The sequence below is a fragment of the Oryctolagus cuniculus genome, chromosome 18 (assembly GCF_964237555.1).
Source record: "Oryctolagus cuniculus chromosome 18, mOryCun1.1, whole genome shotgun sequence".
NCBI lineage: Eukaryota > Metazoa > Chordata > Mammalia > Lagomorpha > Leporidae > Oryctolagus > Oryctolagus cuniculus.
Window position 1 is genome coordinate 1,824,532 of NC_091449.1, and position 24,386 is coordinate 1,848,917.

The 24,386-nt window shown below is 46.4% G+C and overlaps 2 protein-coding genes across 2 annotated transcripts; both read right to left on the reverse strand.

The window, feature by feature from the left end:
- Nucleotides 1–1,692: 1,692 nt before the first annotated feature.
- Nucleotides 1,693–4,249, reverse strand: LOC138846742 (ubiquitin carboxyl-terminal hydrolase 29-like). Its single transcript, XM_070063327.1, has 2 exons — nt 4,073–4,249; nt 1,693–3,883 (listed from the first exon to the last, which is right to left on the reverse strand). Exons 1-2 carry the CDS (start codon nt 4,246–4,248, stop codon nt 1,693–1,695), a joined length of 2,367 nt encoding a protein of 788 aa, XP_069919428.1. The 5' UTR covers nt 4,249.
- Nucleotides 4,250–18,425: 14,176 nt separating this feature from the next.
- On the reverse strand, nt 18,426–21,477 carry LOC100348359 (ubiquitin carboxyl-terminal hydrolase 29). The gene is made up of 2 exons (XM_070063328.1): nt 19,753–21,477; nt 18,426–18,833 (listed from the first exon to the last, which is right to left on the reverse strand). The coding sequence occupies exons 1-2, from the start codon at nt 21,475–21,477 to the stop codon at nt 18,426–18,428; spliced, it is 2,133 nt and encodes a 710-aa protein (XP_069919429.1).
- Between the last annotated feature and the right edge of the window lie 2,909 nt (nt 21,478–24,386).

Here is a 24,386-nt window from a genome sequence, read left to right on the forward strand (position 1 = left end):
AGAGAGACAGAGGAAGACAGAAAGATCTTCTTTCTGCTGATTCACTCCCCAAATGGCCACAAGAGTTGGGGTTAGGCCGAGCTGAAGTCAGGAGCCTGAATTCCACCCAGGTTTCCCACATGTGCAGCAGGGACCTAAGCACTTGGGGCATCTTCTGCTTTTCCAGGCACATCTGCAGGGAGCTGGATTGGGAGTGGCGCAGATAGAACTCTAGCTAGGTATATGGGATGCTAGCATTGCAGGCAGTGGCTTAACCTACTGTACCACAACACCGGCCCCATTTTACATAGTGTTTAATTATAAAACCACTTTTGCAGTTTTAATTTATTTATTCCAAAGGTAAAGTGATGTGTGCGAGGGACTAGAGGAAGGAAGAGAGGAGGGAGGGAAGGAGGGAGAGAGATGGATTGATCCTCTTTCTATTGATTCACTCCCCAGATGCCTACTGCTGCTGAGGCTGGGCCAGGCTGAAGCCAGGAGGCAGGACATCCATCCAGTTCTCTTACGTGGGTGGCAGGAACCCAAGTCCTGCAGCCAGTATCTACTGTCTCCCAGAATGTGTATTAGCAGGAAGCTGACTCAGAAGCAGAGGTGGCATTCAATCCCGGGAACTCCAAGAGGGGATGCAAACACCCCAAGCAGTGTCTTAACCCACTGAGCCACAGTGCCTGTCCTCATCATATCATTAACTGCATTGCTCATGTAAGCCTGAAGTTCTACCTTGCAGCTCCTGGGAGGATATGGAAATACAGTTGCTTGCTAGGTAGCAAATTGTTCCAGTGAGGAGTTACAAACACACGTGGAAGCCAGTTAATGGTACTTGCATTGTTTGGGTATTTATTTCAATAAGATTACAAAACAGACATATGTGAGTTCAAGAAGCTTAAAATTATAATTAAAATCCTTTAAATAAATACACACACAGACACACACACAGACACACACAAACACAGACACACACACACACACCCCAGCAGCAGCATCAGCAAAATAAAACCTAGGTACTCTAAACACTATGATTGTGCTTCTCAAAAGTTCATGGGCATCATAATGTCCATCAGATTTCTGGTCCGCATTTGCAGTTTCTGAGTCAGTTGGATTGGAGAGGTCTCAAAATTGTCATTTCTGATCAGATCCTCTTTGCTGCTGTGACATTGATTGCACAGCAACACTTGGAAAACCACTGCATTAGAACATGACAAGTGCCATTTTAATCTTGTAGGAGAGAATCATGCAACCTAGCCTGAGTTATGTATGAGTCTTGTGGATCTTCCATCTTATTTTATATAAGACGATTTATTGCTGTAAAAGGCACAACAGAGAGAATGAGAGCGATCTTTCATCCACTGGCTCACTCCCCAAATGGCCCCAACAGCCAGGGCTGGGCCATGCTGAAGCCAGGAGCCAGGAACTCCACTGTGGTCTCCCACATGTGTGGCAGAGGCTCAAGGACGCATGCCGTCTTCTGTTGCTTTCCCGGGCACATTAGTAAGAATGCTGGATCAGAAGCAGAGGTATTGGACCTCAAACTGGCACTCCAGGACAGGCTACGTGCTTCCCAAGGGGTGGCTGAAGCAGCTGTGCCACTCCACCAGCCTGGCATTCGCACCACAAGACCAGCCCCTGATCTTTGTCCTGAGCTCCTTGTGTCTTCAGGAGCCCTCTTATTCTCCTGGAAGGAACACCTCTTCCTTAGCTGGTTAGCTGGGACTTCTCTGCCTTGCTCACAAGTGCCTCAAAAATGTCATTGTGCATGTAAAAAAAGATGTACCCACTGTGAAGCCTTGCCTCCTGCACCATGGCCTCTGGGATTTCTGCCACCCTCAGATCACTATACGTGAACCAGGCCTGCTTCTGAAAGTCATACACATCGCTGATGTAATGGCCTGCACACGGGGAGTTCCCTATGTGGCTAATGACGCTGATCAGTCGGTAAGAATGAAGAGCATCTCCCATTTGCATGCTTCCTTTTGGTTCCTTCACTTTAGCTATGGTTTTCTCCATGCCCACGATGTTTTTGGTAACAGATTCGTGCAGCTGCTCAACCACGCCTCTCAATCCTTCTGAAATCTTGTGTTTTTCGTAGTCACAAAGATCTTTTGAAGACTCACTAACATGATCAAAATCTAACTCTACCAATGTACTGGTTTTCTCATCGTCCTTGGGTTCTGGATTTTCAGGCTCCTCTTGACAATAAACTTCTTCAAGTCCTCTGTCTGGGTTGTTTATAGGATTACTTTCATCTTCACAGATCATAAGAAGAGAGATGTCTCCCTGATCCATCACTGAGGCAGCTGCCAGCATCTCCATTTCTCTGACTTCCCTATCTCTTGCGTTGCCCAGTTTGGACTCCCGATTTGAGCCACTTGCTAGGTCACTCTGCTGCTGCTCCTTTGGCCTGGCTTGCCAAATTCTCTGAGGTGTGTTTTGTTCAGCATCTTCGTCTGGTGCAACATGCAGAACTGAAGAGTCACTGGATTGCCAGGTCAGCTTCACAGATGATGTGCACGGGCTGACTCTCTCAGAATTAACCTCTTGGGTGAGGTTCAGTACTTCGGGGTCCAACACAGGTGCATTACTATCCAAGGGAAGTGGTGGTCTGGTGTCTTCATTGCAATTAGAGGATAAACTCAAATATTTGGGAATAAGAACTTGTTGGTCATCCTTCATTAGCGCGTAAGTGTCACTCAAACTGTAGCGTTTCAGATGAACAATGAAGACTCTGGGTAGCCTGCCAAATTTATGCATCACCACAGCCTTCTTGTGGTTACACATTTCACAGAGGCGCTCACATTCTTCTGTTGTAAAGAAAAGATCAAAACAATTTTGAAGGGACAAAGGGGATGCTTTTGGTTTTGGGTGTAGGTTGATGGAGATACAATTACCAGGCTCTATCACGACAACAACTTGACCACAGGCTTTGCAAATCACGTAGTCCTGCAATTCAAATTCAAAATTGGAAGCAACTGGACAAACAAACAGTTTGGTGGCAGCATCACCAGCAAACAACTCTGGAGGTGAATTTTCATCTCCAGCCTCCCTCCTCGTTTTCCAAATGGTGTTTACTTTTTCAAAATCGCCTTTCAGCTGGTCTAAACACTGACATAAGAATTCATGAGCATCGTTCTGCATGTTGCCCGAGAATATTTCTGCAACAGCTGAGATAGCATTTTTAATATCTCTGAGTAGGTCTTGGCTAGTCTCTAGATTACAAATATCTTTCAAAGCAAGCAACATACTTAAAGGCATGATAAGCACGTCAGAAGGAATGTTCTCCCATGGAATACCTTGTCCTAGTAAGCCATCAGCAAATGATGGAATTGCATAGAGTGACTGTAAAATTGAGTTCATGTAACAGGTGTTTCCCAAATTGGGGAAGCCCTGCTGCAGTTGCTCTGGGTGAGAGTCAAGGCACAATTGGTCTTGATCGTGTTGTGGGTCGTCCTGGGCACGTTCTTGTTCCAATGGCAATAGCAGACTTTTGTCAGACACACTCTGAGGAGAAAGAACAGTCTCATCCAGGGGAGAATTTCCAGGAGAGGCGGTCCTGAGGGAAGGTCCATGTTTTGAACTTCCATCCTTTTCTAGATCTTTCAAGGAATCTTTCTTGAATTTCTTGCTTGGCACACTCTCATTTTCTTCCAGGAAGCCTTCATCCGTATCTAGACTGGACGACAGTGTTGTTTTTCTCTTCCTATCTTTCTTTTCTGGTAACCCTTGTTTGGCAAGCATTGGCGATTTGCCCAGCAACTGCTGGGGGAACGTTGTTCCACTTCCTTCTTCTGTAGTAAAGGTCTCGGCACTTGGCACACGACATACATTGGAAGATGGAGTTTTTTCAGGCTCTGTGTACCCATTCATGCTCTCCATGACACCCCAATAACTTTCCGATTTAATGGGCCACTGATGTTTGTTCTGACGAATGATGTCCAGCAAGATCTGCAACCATTCAGTATGTGTGCGAGAGAGTTTGCCAAGACACAGGTTTTTTTCCAGAAGGTCAGATACAGGCCATTTTGTCTTTCTCCATAATGTCTAAAACATTCTAGAATATTAATGTCTAGGGAAAAACCTCTTATCTATAGGTTTTCCACCTTGAAACATGAAAATCAGTTGAATATCCTTTTCCCTTTCCACTGTTTGTGTGATGGGTTCTTTCAACGTACTAGGTCCAGTCCTCTTGTTCCACGTCTGCACAAAACCATGCACTTTGTGAGGGGATGTTCTTTGTTTACAAATACAACGCATGTACCCTAAAGAAAAAGACACACGGACATTTTAATAGAAATGTAGCTACAGTGGGGACTTGAGTAAATGCTGAGCATGCAAGCAGCCATTTCATGCAAGGAGTATGAAAACAGAATTAAGATGGTGAGCTTTTCATGAAAATTGAGGAGGGTAGGCGAAGAGAAACATGAAGAGAGAGACACAGCATAATGCAGACCCTCCGAGGCAGCACGTGAGGTTCAATTATTTGGGACTCTACCACCTGTGTGGAAACGTGCACTAGTTCTGGGCTCCTGGCTTTAGCCTGGCCCAGCCCTGATGGTTGCAGGCATTTGAGGACTGAACCAGTAGATGGAAGATCTCTCTCTCTGCCTTCCAAATGCAATGAAAATTTAAAATGACTTTCTTAATTCTTCTCCCTCCCCTCACCCATTTGCCTATGTCTTTCTAAGCAGCCTAGAATGTCTGTGTCTTTCCAACATTCTGATGTCAGAAAAAGCAAATGAAAAAAAAATTCAAAGGAAACTACAGAAAAAAAGATATTACCTGTTGTCCATTCTCAGTTCCGGCCAAAGACACTTGAGTCAGAATTCAAGGGAATTGACTCTTTGGAGAGTTGTCTGTGGCCACACTGCAAGTAGAATCCTGAGTGCCAAGGCTGCTGAAAGAAAAATAGGAAATCTCAAAAAGTGAGTTTTATGTCATCACCAGTGGATTCCCAACCACATCTTCTGTTGTTTGATTTCACTATCTGGTAGAAAGCAAATGCAGAGGCTAGTGTTTTGGCATAGTGGGTTAAACCACCACATGCAACACCAGCATCCTCTATGGGTGCCACTTTGAGACCCAGCTGCTCCACTTCCAATCTAGCTCCCTGCTGGTGGGCCTGAGAAGGGAGAAAAAGATGGCCCAAGTGTTTGGGCTCCTGCACCCACACCACGGGTGGGATCTGGAAGAGGCTCTGGGCTCCTGGCTTCAGCCTGCCCCAGCCCTGGCCCCCATGGCCCTCTGGGAAGAGAACCAGTGGATGGAGGAGCTCTGTTTCTCCCTCTCTCTGTAACTGTGCCTGTCAAATAAATAAAAGTTTGTAAAGACAAGAAAGCAAATGGCAATGCAACACCCTCCAATGACTTTTTTTTGTACATTTTTTTCAGATACACCTGATGAATTTTCACAACTTCCTTTTTTTCTTAATTTTTCTTCATTTTTTATTTTTGACATGCTGATATAGACAGAGAGAGAGAGAGAGAGAGAGAGAGAGAGAGAGAGAAAGGTCTTCCTTTTCCGTTGGTGCAGCTCCCAAATTGCCAATACAGCCAGCCCGCTGAGCTGATCCGAAGCCAGCAGCCAGGTGCTTCCTCCTGGACTCTCATGCAGGTGTAGGGCCCTAGCTCTTGTGCCATCCTCCACGGCCTTCCACGCCACAGCAGAGAGCTGGACTGGAAGAGGAGCAACCAGGAGAGAATCTGGTGCTCCAACCGGGACGAGAACCCAGGGTGCTGGCGCTGCAGGGAGAGGATTAGCCTAGTGAGCCCAGGCACCCAGCGCTCAAATGTCTTAAAAATTAATTAAACCAAACAGGAAATCCAGTGTGATAATGAGATTACCTCCAAATACCTTTCTAAATCCAGCCCTTCCCAATCACATAGATTGGATTAATACAGCCACAGTCTTGGTGGTGAGATTTTTGGAGCTCTGCCACAATTAGAATTTTAAAATTTATTTGTTTATTTGAAAGGCCTAGAACTTTAAGCATGTTTGTTTGTTTTTTTTTTTTTTTCTGTTGAGAAACAGGCAACAAGGAGGATACACTATGATCACACAATATACATTCCAGCTGCTAGAAGTCAGAGACTGGTTTCTTATTTACTGCTCTTGGAACATGAAGCTTGAAACTCAAGCTTCCTGGGTCTTAGTGTCACATAAGTGAAACGGGATTGCAACAACAGCACTGTTGTGATCATAAAACTGCACCACAACAAAACACACAGCCCAGTTAAGAGATGGGCCACGGGCTTAAACTGACATTTTCAAGAGGATATCCAAATGGCCAACAGACACATGAAGAAATGTTCAGGATCACTAGCCATCAGGGAAATGCAAATCAAACCACAATGAGGAGACATCTCTCCCTCCCCTGGTAAGAATGGCTCTCACACAGGAATATAGCTCACCTCCTGGTATCACAGCCATTTGGGGAGTGAACCAGCTAATGGAAGACTTCTCTCTCTGTAACTCTTTCAAAATAAATAAAAAACAAGTAAGTCTTTAACAAATAGTTAATGCACCTTCAATTTTCTGAGAGATACTAACACCTGCATTGTGTACCCATAGCGACCACAGTATGAACCCAGAGGCCCTGTATTTCATCCTCCTATCACTGTGCTTGTGAGAAATGACTTTGTTTTTTCATAGGGGATGTTTCTTCTCACTGAATCTTTAATTTAAGGGAAGGGGGAATCATAAGGAGTAGAGATCTCCAGTTGCATCCCGAAAGGATACCAAAAGATGAGTAGCCTTCATCATGTGTTGTTTACAGTTTGCTTGTTGGATTGGTGTTAAGAATGGCCAGGACTTGAACCAGCACCCATATGGGATGCCAGTGTTACAGGAAGAGCTTTATTGCCCTGCACTACAAGGCTGGCCCCCCATAATTTGCATTTTAAGTGCACGTTCCCTTCTGGAGATGCCAGAATCCAAGGTCACAGAAAATTAAAAACTATTCCAAAAGCAAAACCCAGAATCAAGACCTGCTAATTTATAATTCATCCCCATCAATGGTGGAAGATAAACCCCCTCAGACAATAACTGATTATCCTTTGAGGGAAATAAATGTAGTCTCACATTCTCTGAGTGCATATGAGTGATCTTCAAAAAGCTCATAGAAAATGGAATGAAAAGACAAATTTTATTATTTTTTGACAGGCAGAGTTAGACAGTGAGAGAGAGAGAGAGACAGAGAGAAAGGATTTCCTTCCATTGGTTCACCCCCAAAATGGTCGCTACGGCCAGTGCAATGTGCCGATCTGAAGCCAGGAGCCGGGTGCTTCCACCTGGTCTCCCATGCGGGTGCAGGACCCAAGCACTTGGGCCATCCTCCACTGCCTTCCCGGGCCACAGCAGAGAGCTGGCCTGGAAGAGGGGCAACCGGGACAGAATCCAGAACCCCAACCGGGACTAGAACCGGGGGTACATGTGCTGCAGGCAGAGGATTAGCCTAGCGAGCCACAGTGCCAGCCATCAAAGATGAGGTTTTAAAACAAACAGAAAGAAACAAAAATGAAAACAAAAAAAGGGATAAGGTTTTGTATAAACTTTTAAAAAATCCATGCATGTTTTCATTATATGCATTTCCATATACTTAAAAGGCAGAATGACAGAGAGGGAGACCCAAGAGATACCTTTCATCTCCCGTTCACTCCTCAAGTGGCCACAACAGCCAAGGCTGGGCCAGGCCAAAACGAAGAGCTTGGAACTCCAGCCAGGTCTCCCACATGGGGACAGGGACCCAAATACTTGGGCCACCATCTGCTGCTTTCCAAACCAATATCAGGAGGCAGGAGAGGAAGTGGAGTAGCCAGGGCTCCATCTGCACACCAGTATCCCAAAGGCCAGCTAAAGATGCCACAATGCCTCCCGCCCCGGGACCTTCTCAAAGCACCCCCACACACCAAACAGCCCACTGACAGGCCGAAGCAAACTCACGGTGTGGACATGGAGAGCTGCTGTCCTCGCTGTGGGAGTGGATGAGAACTCTGATGTGCAGTCAGCCAGCGCCTTTCATTTATACACCCCTGGCAGCCCCGCCCAGGAAACACCCTTTTAGGTGTGGCTATCCCCTAGGGCAATGAATTTAAAATGCCTGCAGGGGTGGGTGTTGTGGTGCAGGGGCTGAGGCCAGGGCTCTGCTTCCCATCCTGCTCGCTGCCCTGGCCTTGGGAAGCAGCTGAGGAGGGCCTGTCTCTGGATCAGCCCAGCTGCAGAATCTGGGCCATCTGGGGAGTGAACCAGCGGATGGAAGCCCTCTCTCTCTCTCGATCTCTCCCTGTCTCTCTCTCTCCCACCCTCCCCCCGTGCCTCTGCCTTTCTGTAACTCTGAAGTTCAAATAAAATAAATATATCTTTAAAAAGCATAAAATGCCTAAAAAAGGCTAGCTAGCTCTGGCGCCATGGCTCACTAGGCTAGTCCTCTGCCTGAGATGACGGCACCCCGGGTTCTATTCCCGGTTGGGGTGCCGGTTCTGACCTGAATGCTCCTCTTCAAGTCCAGCTCTCTGCTGTGGCCCGGAGGCAGTGGAGGATGGCCCAAGTGCTTGGGCTCTGCACTTGCATGAGAGACCAGGAGGAAGCACCTGGCTCCTGGCTTTGGATCAGCACAGCGTGCTAGCACTACTGGCCATTTGCATTGTGAACCAATGGAAGGAAGACCTTTCTCTCCGTCTCTCTCGCTAACTCTGCCTGTCTCCCCTCCCCAAAAAATGCTAGCAGTAGACAACTGTATTTTACTGTATTTGTTTATGACACCATTTTTTTTTTTTGACAAATATAGTTAGGCAGTGAGAAAGATTGAGAAAGGTCTTCCTTGTGTTGCTTCACCCCCCAAATGGCCACAACGGGCAGAGTTGCACCGAACTGAAGCCAGGAGCCAGGAGCTTCATCTGGGTCTCCCACTTGGGTGCTGGGGCCCAAGCACTCAGGCCATCCTCCACTGCCTTCCCGGGCCACAGCAGAGACCTGGACTGGAAGAGTGGGTCGAGACTGGAACCCGGTGCCCACATGGGATGTGGGCACTACAAGCAGAAGATTAACCTAGGGAGCCACGGCACCCGCCTCTATGACACAAATTTTAACTTTGGACATCATTGCAAATATACATAAGAATCACAAGTTGAGCAGCAAGAACCCAGGCCCCAGCCAGGGCCAACCCAGGCCTCAACCAGGGCTCCACCGGCATCTTGCAGGGCCACACCGGGCATCCGCCAGGGCTCCGCCAGGCTCAGGCAGGGCTGCACTGGGGCCACAGCCAGGGCCGCAGCGGGGCCACAGCCAGGGCCCTGGGATCTCCATCCGGGTCTCCCACGGGAGGCCGGACCAGGCACTGAGCTCAGCAGGTAGATGGATGCGCACCGGGGCGGCCGGTCCTAGAACCGGCACCCATGTGGGATCGCCTGGCCACTCGAACTCACACTTGCGCCTTCCTCACTCGTGTAGTACATGGGAACAGCTGACTACAGCCCTCCTGGTCACCCCACTTGAGTCTGGGGTGGTCATTTTATCTTTTCCTTGCAGCATGCTTTCCATTCTCGGTCTTTACAACTATATAAAACTTTTCCTCACTCAGAGAGGAAGGGAACAGAAATCCCCAGAGCACAAGTGGACCTCCACTTCCCAGCCTTCTAGAGCCCAGACCCCGCGCCTGCCGGGGCTGCCAGCCCGAGCCTCCGGACATGGCTGCTGTGTGGTGCTGGCCCCGCGGGCGCTGGCTGGGGCGGCAGAGAGGCGCACGGGGGTGGCTGCCCGCGCTGGGGAAGGTGCACATGGGGCTGGCTCAGACACTGACGAAGGAGGGGCCCACTGAAGAGCGAGAAAGAGAAATTAAAAGGGGTCGGGACTTCCACTCTCAGGCTTCGAGCATCTTCATTTTCACCCCCCTGCCCCCTACAGGAAAATGGAATCCCCGGCAAAGGCCACCACAAGTCTTCTGCAAGCAGCGGCTTTCCCAGCAGGTCTTGCGGGAGGACGTGCCATGGGACCTTAAGGGAAATGTAGTCTGCGATGGTAGTGTCGCCGGAGGGTGGCTCTGCGCAGGCATAGCACCAATTCCTGGAGTTGATGTGGCCTGAAGGTTGGCATGGCAATCTCAGCACACGGTTCTGCCTGTTTGCTACTGCTGAACTCGTGGAATTCACTCGATTACTATGGACAGGTCACCCCAGCTCCTCATGATCACCCATCCTTTCTGAACTCGGGTGTGGGCCCATGTCAGCTAAATGCTTGGACTCGGGGTGTGGATTATTGTAGAGGGCACAGAGCAGATCTGGATTCTCCTATTCCTTTGTGTTTCTCCTTGTGTACTTCTCAGCAGGCTCAATTTGTTTTAAGATTTATTGTATTGATTTGAAAGACAGAGCAATAGAGAGGTAGAGACAGAGAGAGGTTTTCCATCAACTGGTTCACTCGCCAGATGGCTGCAATGGCTGGAGCTGAGACGATCTGAAGCCAGGAGCCTGGAGCTTCCACCAGGTCTCCCACGTGGGTGCAGGGGCCCAAGGACTTGGGCCATCTTCTACTGCTCTCTCTCCAAGGCCACAGCAGAGAGCTGGATCAGAAGATGAGCAGCCAGGACTAGAACCAGCGTCCATATGGGATGTCAATGCCTCAGGCCAGGGCTTTAACCTGCTGTGTTACAGCACCGGCCACCAACCCTTTTTCTTAAGATCTATTATTTTATTTGAAAGGCAGAGTTACAGAGAGGCAGAAGAAGAGGGGGAGGGGAGGGGAGGAGAGAGCTCGGTCTTCCATCTGCTGGTTCAATCCCCAGATGGTCACATCAGCTACAACTGAGCTTGTCTAAAGCCAGGAGCTTCTTCTGGGTCTCCCACATGGGTGCAGGGGCCCAAGGACTTGGGCCATCTTTCACTGCCTTCCCAGGCCATAGCAGAGAGTTGGATGGGAAGTGGACAGGCAGGACTTGAACTGGTGTCCATATGGGATGCCAGCACTGCAGGCAGCCACTTTATGTGCTATGCCACAGGGTTTGGTTTACTTTTAAAATTGCTCCTAAATGATTTTCCAAGCACTTCATCCATTCAGCAAGCCTTTCTTTTGTGCCACATGTTTTCTAGGTCAGTGGTTCTGAGCTGGTGGCAGTGTTGCCCTTGAGCGGCCATCTGGTAATGTGTGGAGATGGTTTTGGCTGCCACACTGAAAGGGTGTTCTTGCCAGGGACGCTGCTTCATCGAAAACACAGAGGAAGATGCTGTTGCTATCCCCACCCTGTGCAATGAAGAGTTATCCAGCCCCAGTACTAACAAAGTCCCAGGTGAGAGACCTTGCTAAAAGTAGGTGGAGGATGTAGCAGGGAACACAGCAGAGAAAATCCCTGACCTCATGGAGTTCCCATTCAGTTAGAAGACATCTGGTTCCAAATATTTACATGCGCTCATCCATCTATCCCTCCAGCTTGCTTTGTATGAACTCGAAATAGTAGAGGCCTGGAATTTCATTGGCTTACTGTTAACAGACAGGAACTCTTGGGAAGTAGGATGATTATTTCTGTCTACGCACTTTGGTGAAATATGTAATTAATAGGAATCATGTACTTTTTAATCAAATAAAAGTGTTTTTCTAAAAAAATGAGATGTGTATATGTCATGATGTTAACATGTTAAGGATGTTTTATAATAACTGATGGGAGAGATATGAATGAAATATTTTCCTCTTTGCCTTATCTTTTTCTCTAATAATATTTTTAAACAACTAGCTATCAAGTATATACAACAAAGTGGTGTGGGAGCTGAGATACAAGTGTGTTGAATGTACATCACAGATAAAGAATGGAGTGTCTCTTCTGTCCAGGTGTTTAACTGAATTACATTCTCCATGGAATTGTTTTTGGTATTCTGAAAAATTATTTTTTAAAGATTTATTTTCAACTTCCCACCCCAGGAGTCAAAGCCAGGCCGCCTGGGTGAAAACCAGGAATCCTAACCGCTAGGCCATGTGGGATCTCTGTCATTAATGTGTTATCCAATGTGAATTAACGGTATAACTAGTACTGAACCAGTAGTTTACACTTTATGTTCTGTGTGGGTACAAACTGATGAAATCTTTACTTAATAGATACTAAATCGATCTTCAGTCTATAAAGATAATTGAAAATGAATCTTGATGTGAATGGAAGAGGGAGCGGGAGATGGGAGGTGTGCGAGTGGGAGGGAAGTTATTGGGGGCAGGGAAGCCATTGTAATCTATAAACTGCACTTTGGAAATTTATGTTTACTAAATAAAAGTTAAAAAAAAAGAGAGGGAGAGAGCAAAGTGGGGAGGGAATCTAGGAAGGATGGAAGGAGGCAGGGAAGGAGGGAGGGACCTCACCTTCCATGCCACACAGATTCCATTTTCTGTTTAATAAAGCAAGTTGCACCCCCCCAAAAATAAACAAAATACATCTTTATTTTGGGGGGCAACTTGCTTTATTTATTTTGTTTAGTTTTTGACAGGCAAGCGGGGGATTAAGCAAGTGAGCCATGGCGCTGGCCCAAGATTTATCTCTTTAGTATAAAGGCAGAGTTACAGATAGAGAGAGCTGGAGATCTTTCTTGTGCTGCTTCACTCCTAAAATGGCCACAATTGCTAGGGGTGAGCCAGGCCAAAGTCAGGAACCTAGGACTCCATCCAGGGTTCCTACATGGGCAGCAGGGGCCTGAGTAGTTGAGCCATCTTCTACTGCTTTCCTGTGCACATCAGCAGGGAGCTAGATCAGAAGTGGAGTTGGGGCTGGCGTTGTGGCATAGTGGGTAAAGCCAGGAACTGCAACCTGGTCTCCCACATGGATGGCAGCAGCCCAGGTACCTGGACCATCATCTGCTGCCTCGTCGGGCACACAATAGGCTGCAGGCAGCTGGAGTTGCTAGTGGAGCCAGGACTCCACCCCAGGCACTCTGATCCGGGATGTGGGTGTCTCAAGCGGCATCTTTACCACTATGCCCAATGCCCTCTCTTGATTATTTCAGTCTTTGCTGCTGGTTTCCTTGTGTTTACTCTGTTTATGTAGACGGACTGGCCACCTGATTTAGGAGTCCTGTGAGAAATGAATATGCCTGGTCCCTTATACAAGATCATTAAAAATTCCAAATGCCAGGTGCCCCAAGGATCTGTAAGGAATAGGATTTTTACTTCAAGACAGAATTTCAAGATGGCAAGAGCAGAGAATCAAGCCACATTCAGGGTGGTCTTAATTCTGAGCCCTGTGGGACGGCAGAGACTCTGTTGCATGCCATGGAACTGGGCCTGTGTCCAGGAACTTTCCGTCCTCTTGCCTGGAGCTCTGGCTTTGCCATGGCCTGCGCCTTCTCTCGTCCTCAGTGTCCATGTCCTGCATATACAGCAGCTCAAACGTAGCTCTGTATGGCCTCATACTGGCTTTCAGCTGCTTGAGATTTGTGCCTCACATACCCCAGGAGTCAAGTGATCTGGAGCTAAGTGCAGCAGAGATCTTCTGTGGTCACCCACTCACACTCTGCTTCTTAATGCATTCTGAGGGGCACCATGTGTGACGACATTGGAAAGATATGACTGAATCATGTAAACACTTAGTAGACCTTTCTGATGCCAGAAAGAAGTGTGAAAGTGAGGTTTACAGGGGCTGGCACCTGTCGTGGTGTAGCGAGTGAAGCCACTGCCTGCAGTGCCTCATCCCATATGGGCACAGGTTGGAGTCCCAGCTGCTGATTTCCAACCCATCTCTGCTATTGCCTGGGAAAGCGGTAGAGGATGGCCCAAGTCCTTGGGACTCTGCACCCACCTGGAAGACCTGGAAGAAGCTCCTGGCTCTTGGCTTTGGATCGGCCCAGCTCCAGCCTTTGTAGCCATTTGGGGAGTGAAAAACCCATTTTGCCACAGTGCCAGGCCCTGCTTCTACTTTTTTTTGAAAGATATATTTATTTACTTGAAAGTTAGAGTTGCACAGAGAGAGAAGGAGATTCAGAGAGAGAGGTGTCTTCCATCTGCTGGCTCACTCCCCAATTGGCCAAAACAGCCAGAGCTGTGCCAACCCGAAGCCTGGAGCTTCTTCCAGCTCTCCCACGAGGTACAGGAACCCAAGAACTTGGACCATCTTCCACTGTTGTCCCAGTGCATAGCAGAGAGCTGGATCAGAAGAGGAGCAGCCTGGACTCGAACTGGCACCCACATGCGACGCTGGCACTAGGCACAGTGCCGGCCCCTCCGTGAACTTTTTAAACACCTTTGTATGTGCCAGACTTCCATGTGTCAATAGGAACATGTGGGGAGAGCACTGTTGGTCTCCATGGCTTCTTTAACTGTTCATATCATGCTTCCTTTCCCTGTGCCCGTGTTTCTAGAAGGCAAGTGTAGTTTACCTTGAGGAAAGACCCGATCTTTATTACTGGAGACATTGTGCTGTCACAGCTGTGCCTGTCCAGAGCTGCTCTGTGCAGAATATCCTCCATACCAGGCATATAACCTTGCTCGTGTCAAAGCGACCGAGCAGTGTATTAGTCCTGCATTGGCTCTGGCAGAAGGAGGTGGTGGTAGTTTTCTAGGCTTGTAGTGAGAGTACAGGTATGAACTCTGTGGTTCTTCTTACACAGGGATTGGAAAAAGCTCCCAGATGAGTCACAGAACTTAGAAATACATTTTACAAAGTATGTGCATGAGTGCAAGAAGTATAGGTAATAATCATCTCCTTTGTACTTTACTACCATGGAATATCCAAATCTATTGTAAAACTTTGCCAAGACACATGCACACAAAAACTCAGACTGTTGATGGCACCATTCGCAGTCAAGAGAAATGCAAACAAAAGTGTAGTATTAACTTGCACATACTGTGCTTCTATAATCTCTTAGCCACATCTTGTTGCTATTACTGTGGGCTCCAGTGTGGTGAGGATCCACCTGAAATGCCCTGTAACATTAATCTTACACATGTGAGCAGTTAGTCTCCCTAATAAACTCATCAAGTAAAAATGATGTCTCAATCCTTACGTATTTTTCACCATATATAATATGTATAACATACATAGTTTGCTGATACTTTATGTTATTGGTAAAGCTTCCTGCCAATAGTAGGCATTTAGGAGTTAGCTTTTAAGGGGAGTCGAGAGTTTTACTCAGGCTTTTTCTTGCAAGGGGGTCAGTATTCCTCACTCCTTCATGGTTCAAGGGTCAACTGTGCCACAGACTGGCCTAAGCACTAGAAATTAGCTTCTTTTTTTAAAAAATTCATTTACCTATTTGAAAGTTTAGGTACACAGAGAGAGAAGGAGAGAGAGAGAGAGAGACAGAGAGTGAGACAGAGAGAGAGTTCTTGCAGCCACTGGTTCACTCCCCAAATGCCCGCAATGGCTGGAGTTTCACCAATCTGAAGGCAGGAGCTAAGAGCCTCCTCTGGGTCTCCCACGTGGGGGTAGGGGCCAAAGCACTTGGTCCATCCTTCACTGTTTTCCCAGGTCATAGCAGAGTGCTGGATCAGAAGTGGAGCACTTGTGAGCAGAACCGGTGCCCATATGGGATGCCAGCACCAGAGGAGGCAGCTTCCACCTGCTATACCACAGTGCCAGCCACAACAGAAATTTAATTCGACAGCACTTGACTCTAGAGATCCAAGATCAAGGTGTCATCATGGTTGGTTTCCTCTGAGGGCAGGATGTTTTAAGCCTTTCTGGCTGGCAGATGTCTCGACATCTTCCTGTATCTTCAAGGTATCTTCCTTTAGTATCTGTGTCCAAATGTCTTCTTCCTATAAGGATACCATCACATAGGATTAGGGAATGCCATGAACTCATTTTAATTTAATCATATCTATAAAAATCCTATCACCGAATACACTTGCATTCTGAAGTACTGACAGGTTAGGATTCCAACATGAGTTGTTTACTTTTTAAACACAGAAAAGCTGAATCAAGGCAGACTGGCTGACACAAAGTCTGTTCCATAGAATGCAACACTTACATGCTTGTATGTAGGCTTTCGTCTCCAATGTTAGTGCTTGTACCAATCAGCCCTCATTCACAGGAGTAGCGGGTAAATATTTTTGCCAATGAATCAGAGTGGGACATGTCACAGTGGCTTCCACCCCTTGGTTCTGGGACACCAGGGTAGGGCAGAAATGACGCTTCAGATAGGTTCGTGAACATCAGAGTTCAAACCTCCACAAGCACTGCCTCATAAATGGTGCTTGTCACTGAGTCTTCACAAGGCCATTCTCGGTTCTTTCATTCCAGGTGATTAAACATTTGTAAAGCTGTGGATCCTGAAAACATGCCCACTGCCTTGAATGCTTGTTTTTAAAAGTACTGCTCAATCACTCCAAATGATATGTGGGGTACTGTGATGGGGGAAGAAACCATCAATCAGGGTGATTGCAGCCCTGGTAGATGTTCAACAGGGTTTGATGGCATGACTAGATTGTACTGATCTCTAGTGGATTGAGGTCAGAAATCTTACTAAGTAGGACAGCCCACTACACCAAAGTACGAACTAACCAATCAACCATGCCAACATTGAGAAGTACTGTTCCAAACATGAGTGAGTTCGCAAAGAACCCAACTGAAGTGTGACCAAGAGAAAATGATTGCTCATCACTATTTCCTCCTTCTTTCCTCCCTCTTTCCCTCCATCCCTTCCTTTTTTTTAAAGGTTATTTGAAAGACAGGGGTCCAGAGAGAGAGAGAAAGAGACAGAGAGAGGTCTTCCACTTCCTGATTAATTCCCCAATGGCCACAATGGCTGGAGCTGGGCCAGTTTGAAGCCTGGAGCTTCATCTGAGTCTTCCAGGTGGGTGCAGGGGCAGAGAGACAGAGGAAGACAGAAAGATCTTCTTTCTGCTGATTCACTCCCCAAATGGCCACAAGAGTTGGGGTTAGGCCGAGCTGAAGTCAGGAGCCTGGAATTCCACCCAGGTTTCCCAATGTGCAGCAGGGACCTAAGCACTTGGGGCATCTTCTGCTTTTCCAGGCACATCTGCAGGGAGCTGGATTGGGAGTGGAGCAGCCAGAACTCTAGCTAGGTATATGGGATGCTAGCATTGCAGGCAGTGGCTTAACCTACTGTACCACAACACCGGCCCCATTTTACATAGTGTTTAATTATAAAACCACTTTTGCAGTTTTAATTTATTTATTCCAAAGGTAAAGTGATGTGTGCGAGGGACTAGAGGAAGGAAGAGAGGAGGGAGGGAAGGAGGGAGAGAGATGGATTGATCCTCTTTCTATTGATTCACTCCCCAGATGCCTACTGCTGCTGAGGCTGGGCCAGGCTGAAGCCAGGAGGCAGGACATCCATCCAGTTCTCTTATGTGGGTGGCAGGAACCCAAGTCCTGGAGCCAGTATCTACTGTCTCCCAGAATGTGTATTAGCAGGAAGCTGACTCAGAAGCAGAGGTGGCATTCAATCCCAGGAACTCCAAGAGGGGATGCAAACACCCCAAGCAGTGTCTTAACCCACTGAGCCACAGTGCCTGTCCTCATCATATCATTAACTGCATTGCTCATGCAAGCCTGAAGTTCTACCTTGCAGCTCCTGGGAGGATATAGAAATACAGTTGCTTGCTAGGTAGCAAATTGTTCCAGTGAGGAGTTACAAACACACGTGGAAGCCAGTTAATGGTACTTGCATTGTTTGGGTATTTATTTCAATGAGCTTACAAAACAGACATATGTGAGTTCAAGAAGCTTAAAATTATAATTAAAATCCTTTAAATAAATACACACACAGACACACACACAGACACACACAAACACAGACACACACACACACACCCCAGCAGCAGCATCAGCAAAATAAAACCTAGGTACTCTACACACTATGATTGTGCTTCTCAAAAGTTCATGGGCATCATAATGTCCATCAGATTTCTGGTCCACATTTGCAGTTTTGAAGTCAGTTGGATTGGTGAGTTCTCAAAATTGCCATTTCTGATCAGATCCTCTTTGCTGCTGTGACATTGATTGCACAGCAACACTTGGAAAACGACTGCATTACAACATGACAAGTGCCATTTGAATCTTGTAGGAGAGAATCATGCAACCTAGCCTGAGTTATGTATGAGTCTTGTGGATCTTCCATCTTATTTTATATAAGACGATTTATTGCTGTAAAAGGCACAACAGAGAGAATGAGAGCGATCTTTCATCCACTGGCTCACTCCCCAAATGGCCCCAACAGCCAGGGCTGGGCCATGCTGAAGCCAGGAGCCAGGAACTCCACTGTGGTCTCCCACATGTGTGGCAGAGGCTCAAGGACGCAGGCCGTCTTCTGTTGCTTTCCCGGGCACATTAGTAAGAATGCTGGATCAGAAGCAGAGGTATTGGACCTCAAACTGGCACTCCAGGATAGGCTACGTGCTTCCCAAGGGGTGGCTGAAGCAGCTGTGCCACTCCACCAGCCTGGCATTCGCACCACAAGACCAGCCCCTGATCTTTGTCCTGAGCTCCTTGTGCTTCAGGAGCCCTCTTATTCTCCTGGAAGGAACACCTCTTCCTGTTGGCTGGTTAGCTGGGACTTCTCTGCCTTGCTCACAAGTGCCTCAAAAATGTCATTGTGCATGTAAAAAAAGATGTACCCACTGTGCAGCCTTGCCTCCTGCACCATGGCCTCTGGGATTTCTGCCACCCTCAGATCACTATACGTGAACCAGGCCTGCTTCTGAAAGTCATACATGTCGCTGATGTAATGGCCTGCACACGGGGAGTTCCCTATGTGGCTGATGACGCTGATCAGTCGGTAAGAATGAAGAGCATCTCCCATTTGCATGCTTCCTTTTGGTTCCTTGACTTTAGCTATGGTTTTCTCCATGCCCACGATGTCTTTGGTAACAGATTCGTGCAGCTGTTCAATCATGCCTCTCAATCCATCTGAAATCTTGTGTTTTTCATAGTCACAAAGATCTTTTGAAGACTCACTAACATGATCAAAATCTAACTCTACCAATGTACTGGTTTTCTCATTGTCCTTGGGTTCTGGATTTTCAGGCTCCCCCCCCTTTTTTTTTTTCTCTTTAGGATGTTTTTTTTTAATCTTTTATTTAATGAATATAAATTTTCAAAGTACAACTCATGGGTTACAATGGCTTTCCCCCCCATACCGTCCCTCCCACCCACAACCCTCCCCTTTCCCACTCCCTCTCCCCTTCCATTCACATCAAGATTCATTTTTGATTATCTTAATATACAGAAGATCAGCTTAGTATACCTTAAGTAAGGATTTCAATAGTTTGTTCCCACACAGAAACATAAAGTGAAAAATAATAGATGATTTTTTTAAATGATGATGAAATCAGATCAGACCTATTGTCATGTTTAATCCCAGTGAGAGTCAAGTTGGGAATTGATAATTTCTTTTTTTTTTTTTTTACAGAAGATCAGTTTAGTGTACATTAAGTAAAGATTTCAATCGTTTGCACCCCCATAGAAACACAAAGTGAAATATACTGTTTGAGTAGTCGTTATAGCATTAAGCCTCAGTGTACAGCACATTAAGGACAGAGATCCTACATGAGGAGTAAGTGCACAGTGACTCCTGTTGTTGACTTTACAAATTGACACTCCTGTTTATGGCATCAATAATCTCCCTATGCACCAGTCATGAGTTTCCAAGGCTATGGACGCCCCTTGAGTTCTCCGACTCTTATTTTGTTTAGACAAGGTCACAGTCAAAGTGGAGGTTCTCTCCTCCCTTCAGAGAAAGGCACCTCCCTCTTTGAAGACCTGTTCTTTCCACTGGGATCTCACTCACAGAGATCTTTTTGCCAGAGTGCCTTGGCTTTCCATGCCTGAAATACTCTCATGGGCTTTTCAGCCAGATCCGAGTGTTCAGGCTCCTCTTGACAACAAATTTCTTCAAGTCCTCTGTCTGGGTTGTTTATAGGATTACTTTCATCTTCACAGTTCATAAGAAGAGAGATGTCTCCCTGATCCATCACTGAGGCAGCTGCCAGCATCTCCATTTCTCTGACTTCCCTATCTCTTGCGTTGCCCAGTTTGGACTCCAGATTTGAGCCACTTGCTAGGTCAGTCTGCTGCTGCTCCTTTGGCCTGGCTTGCCAAATTCTCTGAGGTGTGTTTTGTTCAGCATCTTCGTCTGGTGCCACATGTAGAACTGAAGAGTCACTGGATTGCCAGGTCAGCTTCACAGATGATGTGCACGGGCTGACTCTCTCAGAAATAACCTCTTGGGTGAGGTTCAGTACTTCGGGGTCCAACACAGGTGCATTACTATCCAAGGGAAGTGGTGGTCTGGTGTCTTCATTGCAATTAGAGGATAAACTCAAATATTTGGGAATAAGAACTTGTTGGTCATCCTTCATTAGCGCGTAAGTGTCACTCAAACTGTAGCGTTTCAGATGAACAATGAAGACTCTGGGTAGCCTGCCAAATTTATGCATCACCACAGCCTTCTTGTGGTTACACATTTCACAGAGGCGCTCACATTCTTCTGTTGTAAAGAAAAGATCAAAACAATTTTGAAGGGACAAAGGAGATGCTTTTGGTTTTGGGTGTAGGTTGATGGAGATACAATTACCAGGCTCTATCACGACAACAACTTGACCACAGGCTTTGCAAATCACGTAGTCCTGCAATTCAAATTCAAAATTGGAAGCAACTGGACAAACAAACACTTTGGTGGCAGCATCACCAGCAAACAACTCTGGAGGTGAATTTTCATCTCCAGCCTCCCTCCTCGTTTTCCAAATGGTGTTTACTTTTTCAAAATCGCCTTTCAGCTGGTCTAAACACTGACATAAGAATTCATGAGCATCGTTCTGCATGTTGCCCGAGAATATTTCTGCAACAGCTGAGATAGCATTTTTAATATCTCTGAGTAGGTCTTGGCTAGTCTCTAGATTACAAATATCTTTCAAAGCAAGCAACATACTTAAAGGCATGATAAGCACGTCAGAAGGAATGTTCTCCCATGGAATACCTTGTCCTAGTAAGCCATCAGCAAATGATGGAATTGCATAGAGTGACTGTAAAATTGAGTTCATGTAACAGGTGTTTCCCAAATTGGGGAAGCCCTGCTGCAGTTGCTCTGGGTGAGAGTCAAGGCACAATTGGTCTTGATCGTGTTGTGGGTCGTCCTGGGCACGTTCTGGTTCCAATGGCAATAGCAGACTTTTGTCAGACACACTCTGAGGAGAAAGAACAGTCTCATCCAGGGGAGAATTTCCAGGAGAGGCGGTCCTGAGGGAAGGTCCATGTTCCGAACTTCCATCCTTTTCTAGATCTTTCAAGGAATCTTTCTTGAATTTCTTGCTTGGCACACTCTCATTTTCTTCCAGGAAGCCTTCATCCGTATCTAGACTGGACGACAGTGTTGTTTTTCTCTTCCTATCTTTCTTTTCTGGTAACCCTTGTTTGGCAAGCATTGGCGATTTGCCCAGCAACTGCTGGGGGAACGTTGTTCCACTTCCTTCTTCTGTAGTAAAGGTCTCAGCACTTGGCACATGACATACATTGAAAGATGAAGTTTTGTCAGGCTCTGTGTACCCATTCATGCTCTCCATGACACCCCAATGACTTTCCAATTTAATGGGCCACTGATGTTTGTTCTGACGAATAATGTCCAGCAAGATCTGCAACCGTTCAGTATGTGTGCGAGAGAGTTTGCCAAGACACAGGTTTTTTTCCAGAAGGTCAGATACAGGCCATTTTGTCTTTCTCCATAATGTCTAAGACATTCTAGAATATTAATGTCTAGGGAAAAACCTCTTATATGTAGGTTTTCCACCTTGAAACATGAAAATCAGTTGAATATCCTTTTCCCTTTCCACTGTTTGTGTGATGGGTTCTTTCAACGTACTAGGTCCAGTCCTCTTGTTCCACGTCTGCACAAAACCATGCACTTTGTGAGGGGATGTTCTTTGTTTACAAATACAACGCATGTACCCTAAAGAAAAAGACACACGGACATTTTAATAGAAATGTAGCTACAGTGGGGACTTGAGTAAATGCTGAGCATGCAAGCAGCCATTTCATGCAAGGAGTATGAAAACAGAATTAAGATGGTGAGCTTTTCAGGAAAATTGAGGAGGGTAGGCGAAGAGAAACATGAAGAGAGAGACACAGCATAATGCAGACCCTCCGAGGCAGCATGTGAGGTTCAATTATTTGGGACTCTACCACCTGTGTGGAAACGTGCACTAGTTCTGGGCTCCTGGCTTTAGCCTGGCCCAGCCCTGATGGTTGCAGGCATTTGAGGACTGAACCAGTAGATGGAAGATCTCTCTCTCTGCCTTCCAAATGCAATGAAAATTTAAAATGACTTTCTTAATTCTTCTCCCTCCCCTCACCCATTTGCCTATGTCTTTCTAAGCAGCCTAGAATGTCTGTGTCTTTCCAACATTCTGATGTCAGAAAAAGCAAATGAAAAAAAAATTCAAAGGAAACTACAGAAAAAAAGATATTACCTGTTGTCCATTCTCAGTTCCGGCCAAAGACACTTGAGTCAGAATTCAAGGGAATTGACTCTTTGGAGAGTTGTCTGTGGCCACACTGCAAGTAGAATCCTGAGTGCCAAGGCTGCTGAAAGAAAAATAGGAAATCTCAAAAAGTGAGTTTTATGTCATCACCAGTGGATTCCCAACCACATCTTCTGTTGTTTGATTTCACTATCTGGTAGAAAGCAAATGCAGAGGCTAGTGTTTTGGCATAGTGGGTTAAACCACCACATGCAACACCAGCATCCTCTATGGGTGCCACTTTGAGACCCAGCTGCTCCACTTCCAATCTAGCTCCCTGCTGGTGGGCCTGAGAAGGGAGAAAAAGATGGCCCAAGTGTTTGGGCTCCTGCACCCACACCACGGGTGGGATCTGGAAGAGGCTCTGGGCTCCTGGCTTCAGCCTGCCCCAGCCCTGGCCCCCATGGCCCTCTGGGAAGAGAACCAGTGGATGGAGGAGCTCTGTTTCTCCCTCTCTCTGTAACTGTGCCTGTCAAATAAATAAAAGTTTGTAAAGACAAGAAAGCAAATGGCAATGCAACACCCTCCAATGACTTTTTTTTGTACATTTTTTTCAGATACACCTGATGAATTTTCACAACTTCCTTTTTTTCTTAATTTTTCTTCATTTTTTATTTTTGACATGCTGATATAGACAGAGAGAGAGAGAGAGAGAGAGAGAGAGAGAGAGAAAGGTCTTCCTTTTCCGTTGGTGCAGCTCCCAATTTGCCAATACAGCCAGCCCGCTGAGCTGATCCGAAGCCAGCAGCCAGGTGCTTCCTCCTGGACTCTCATGCAGGTGTACGGCCCAAGCTCTTGTGCCATCCTCCATGGCCTTCCCGGGCCACAGCAGAGAGCTGGACTGGAAGAGGAGCAACCAGGAGAGAATCTGGTGCTCCAACCGGGACGAGAACCCAGAGTTCCAGTGCTGCAGGGAGAGGATTAGCCTAGTGAGCCCAGGCACCCGGCGCTCAAATATCTTAAAAATTGATTAAACCAAGGAGAAAATCCAGTGTGATAATGAGATTACCTCCAAATACCTTTCTAAATCCAGCCCTTCCCAATCACATAGATTGGATTAATACAGCCACAGTCTTGGTGGTGAGGAGATTTTTGGAGCTCTGCCACAATTAGAATTTTAAAATTTATTTATTTGAAAGACCTAGAACTTTAAGCATGTTTGCTTCTTGTTGTTGTTTTTTTCTGTTGACAAACAGGCAACAAGGAGGATACACTATGATCATACAATATACATTCCAGCTGCTAGAAGTCAGAGACTGGTTTCTTATTTACTGCTCTTGGAACAGGAAGCTTGAAACTCAAGCTTCCTGGGTCTTAGTGTCACATAAGTGAAACGGGATTGCAACAACAGCACTGTTGTGATAATAAAACTGCACCACAACAAAACACACAACCGAGTTAAGAGATGGGCCAAGGGCTTCAACTGACATTTTCAAAAGAGGATATCCAAATGGCCAACAGACACATGAAGAAATGTTCAGGATCACTAGCCATCAGGGAAATGCAAATCAAACCACAATGAGGAGACATCTCTCCCTCCCCTGGTAAGAATGGCTCTCACACAGCCCTACAGCTCAGCTCCGGCTGTCACAGCCATTTGGGGAGTAAACCAGCTGATGGAAGACCTCCTCTCTCTCTCTCTCTCTCTCTGTAACTCTTTCAAAATAAATAAAAAACAAGTAAGTCTTTAACAAATAGTTAATGCATCTTCAATTTTCTGAGAGATACTAACACCTGCATTGTGTACCCATAGCGACCACAGTATGAACCCAGAGGCCCTGTATTTCATCCTCCTATCACTGTGCTTGTGAGAAATGACTTTGTTTTTTCATAGGGGATGGTTCTTCTCACTGAATCTTTAATTTAAGGGAAGGGGGAGTCATAAGGAGTAGAGATCTCCAGTTGCATCCCGAAATGATACCAAAAGATGAGAAGCCTTCAACATGTGTTGTTTA

Excerpts from the sequence above, each read along its gene's own strand:
- LOC138846742 (XM_070063327.1), bottom strand. The coding sequence starts at position 4,248 with ATGCGTTGTATTTGTAAACAAAGAACATCCCCTCACAAAGTGCATGGT. Across the intron at positions 3,884-4,072 it reads GGAAAACCTATAGATAAGAG|TTATTGGGGTGTCATGGAGA; the intron begins GTTTTTCCCTAG and ends TAAATCGGAAAG.
- LOC100348359 (XM_070063328.1), bottom strand. The coding sequence starts at position 21,477 with ATGGAGAGCATGAATGGGTACACAGAGCCTGACAAAACTTCATCTTTC. Across the intron at positions 18,834-19,752 it reads TGGCTGAAAAGCCCATGAGA|ATTTCAGATGGATTGAGAGG; the intron begins GTATTTCAGGCA and ends GAAAAACACAAG.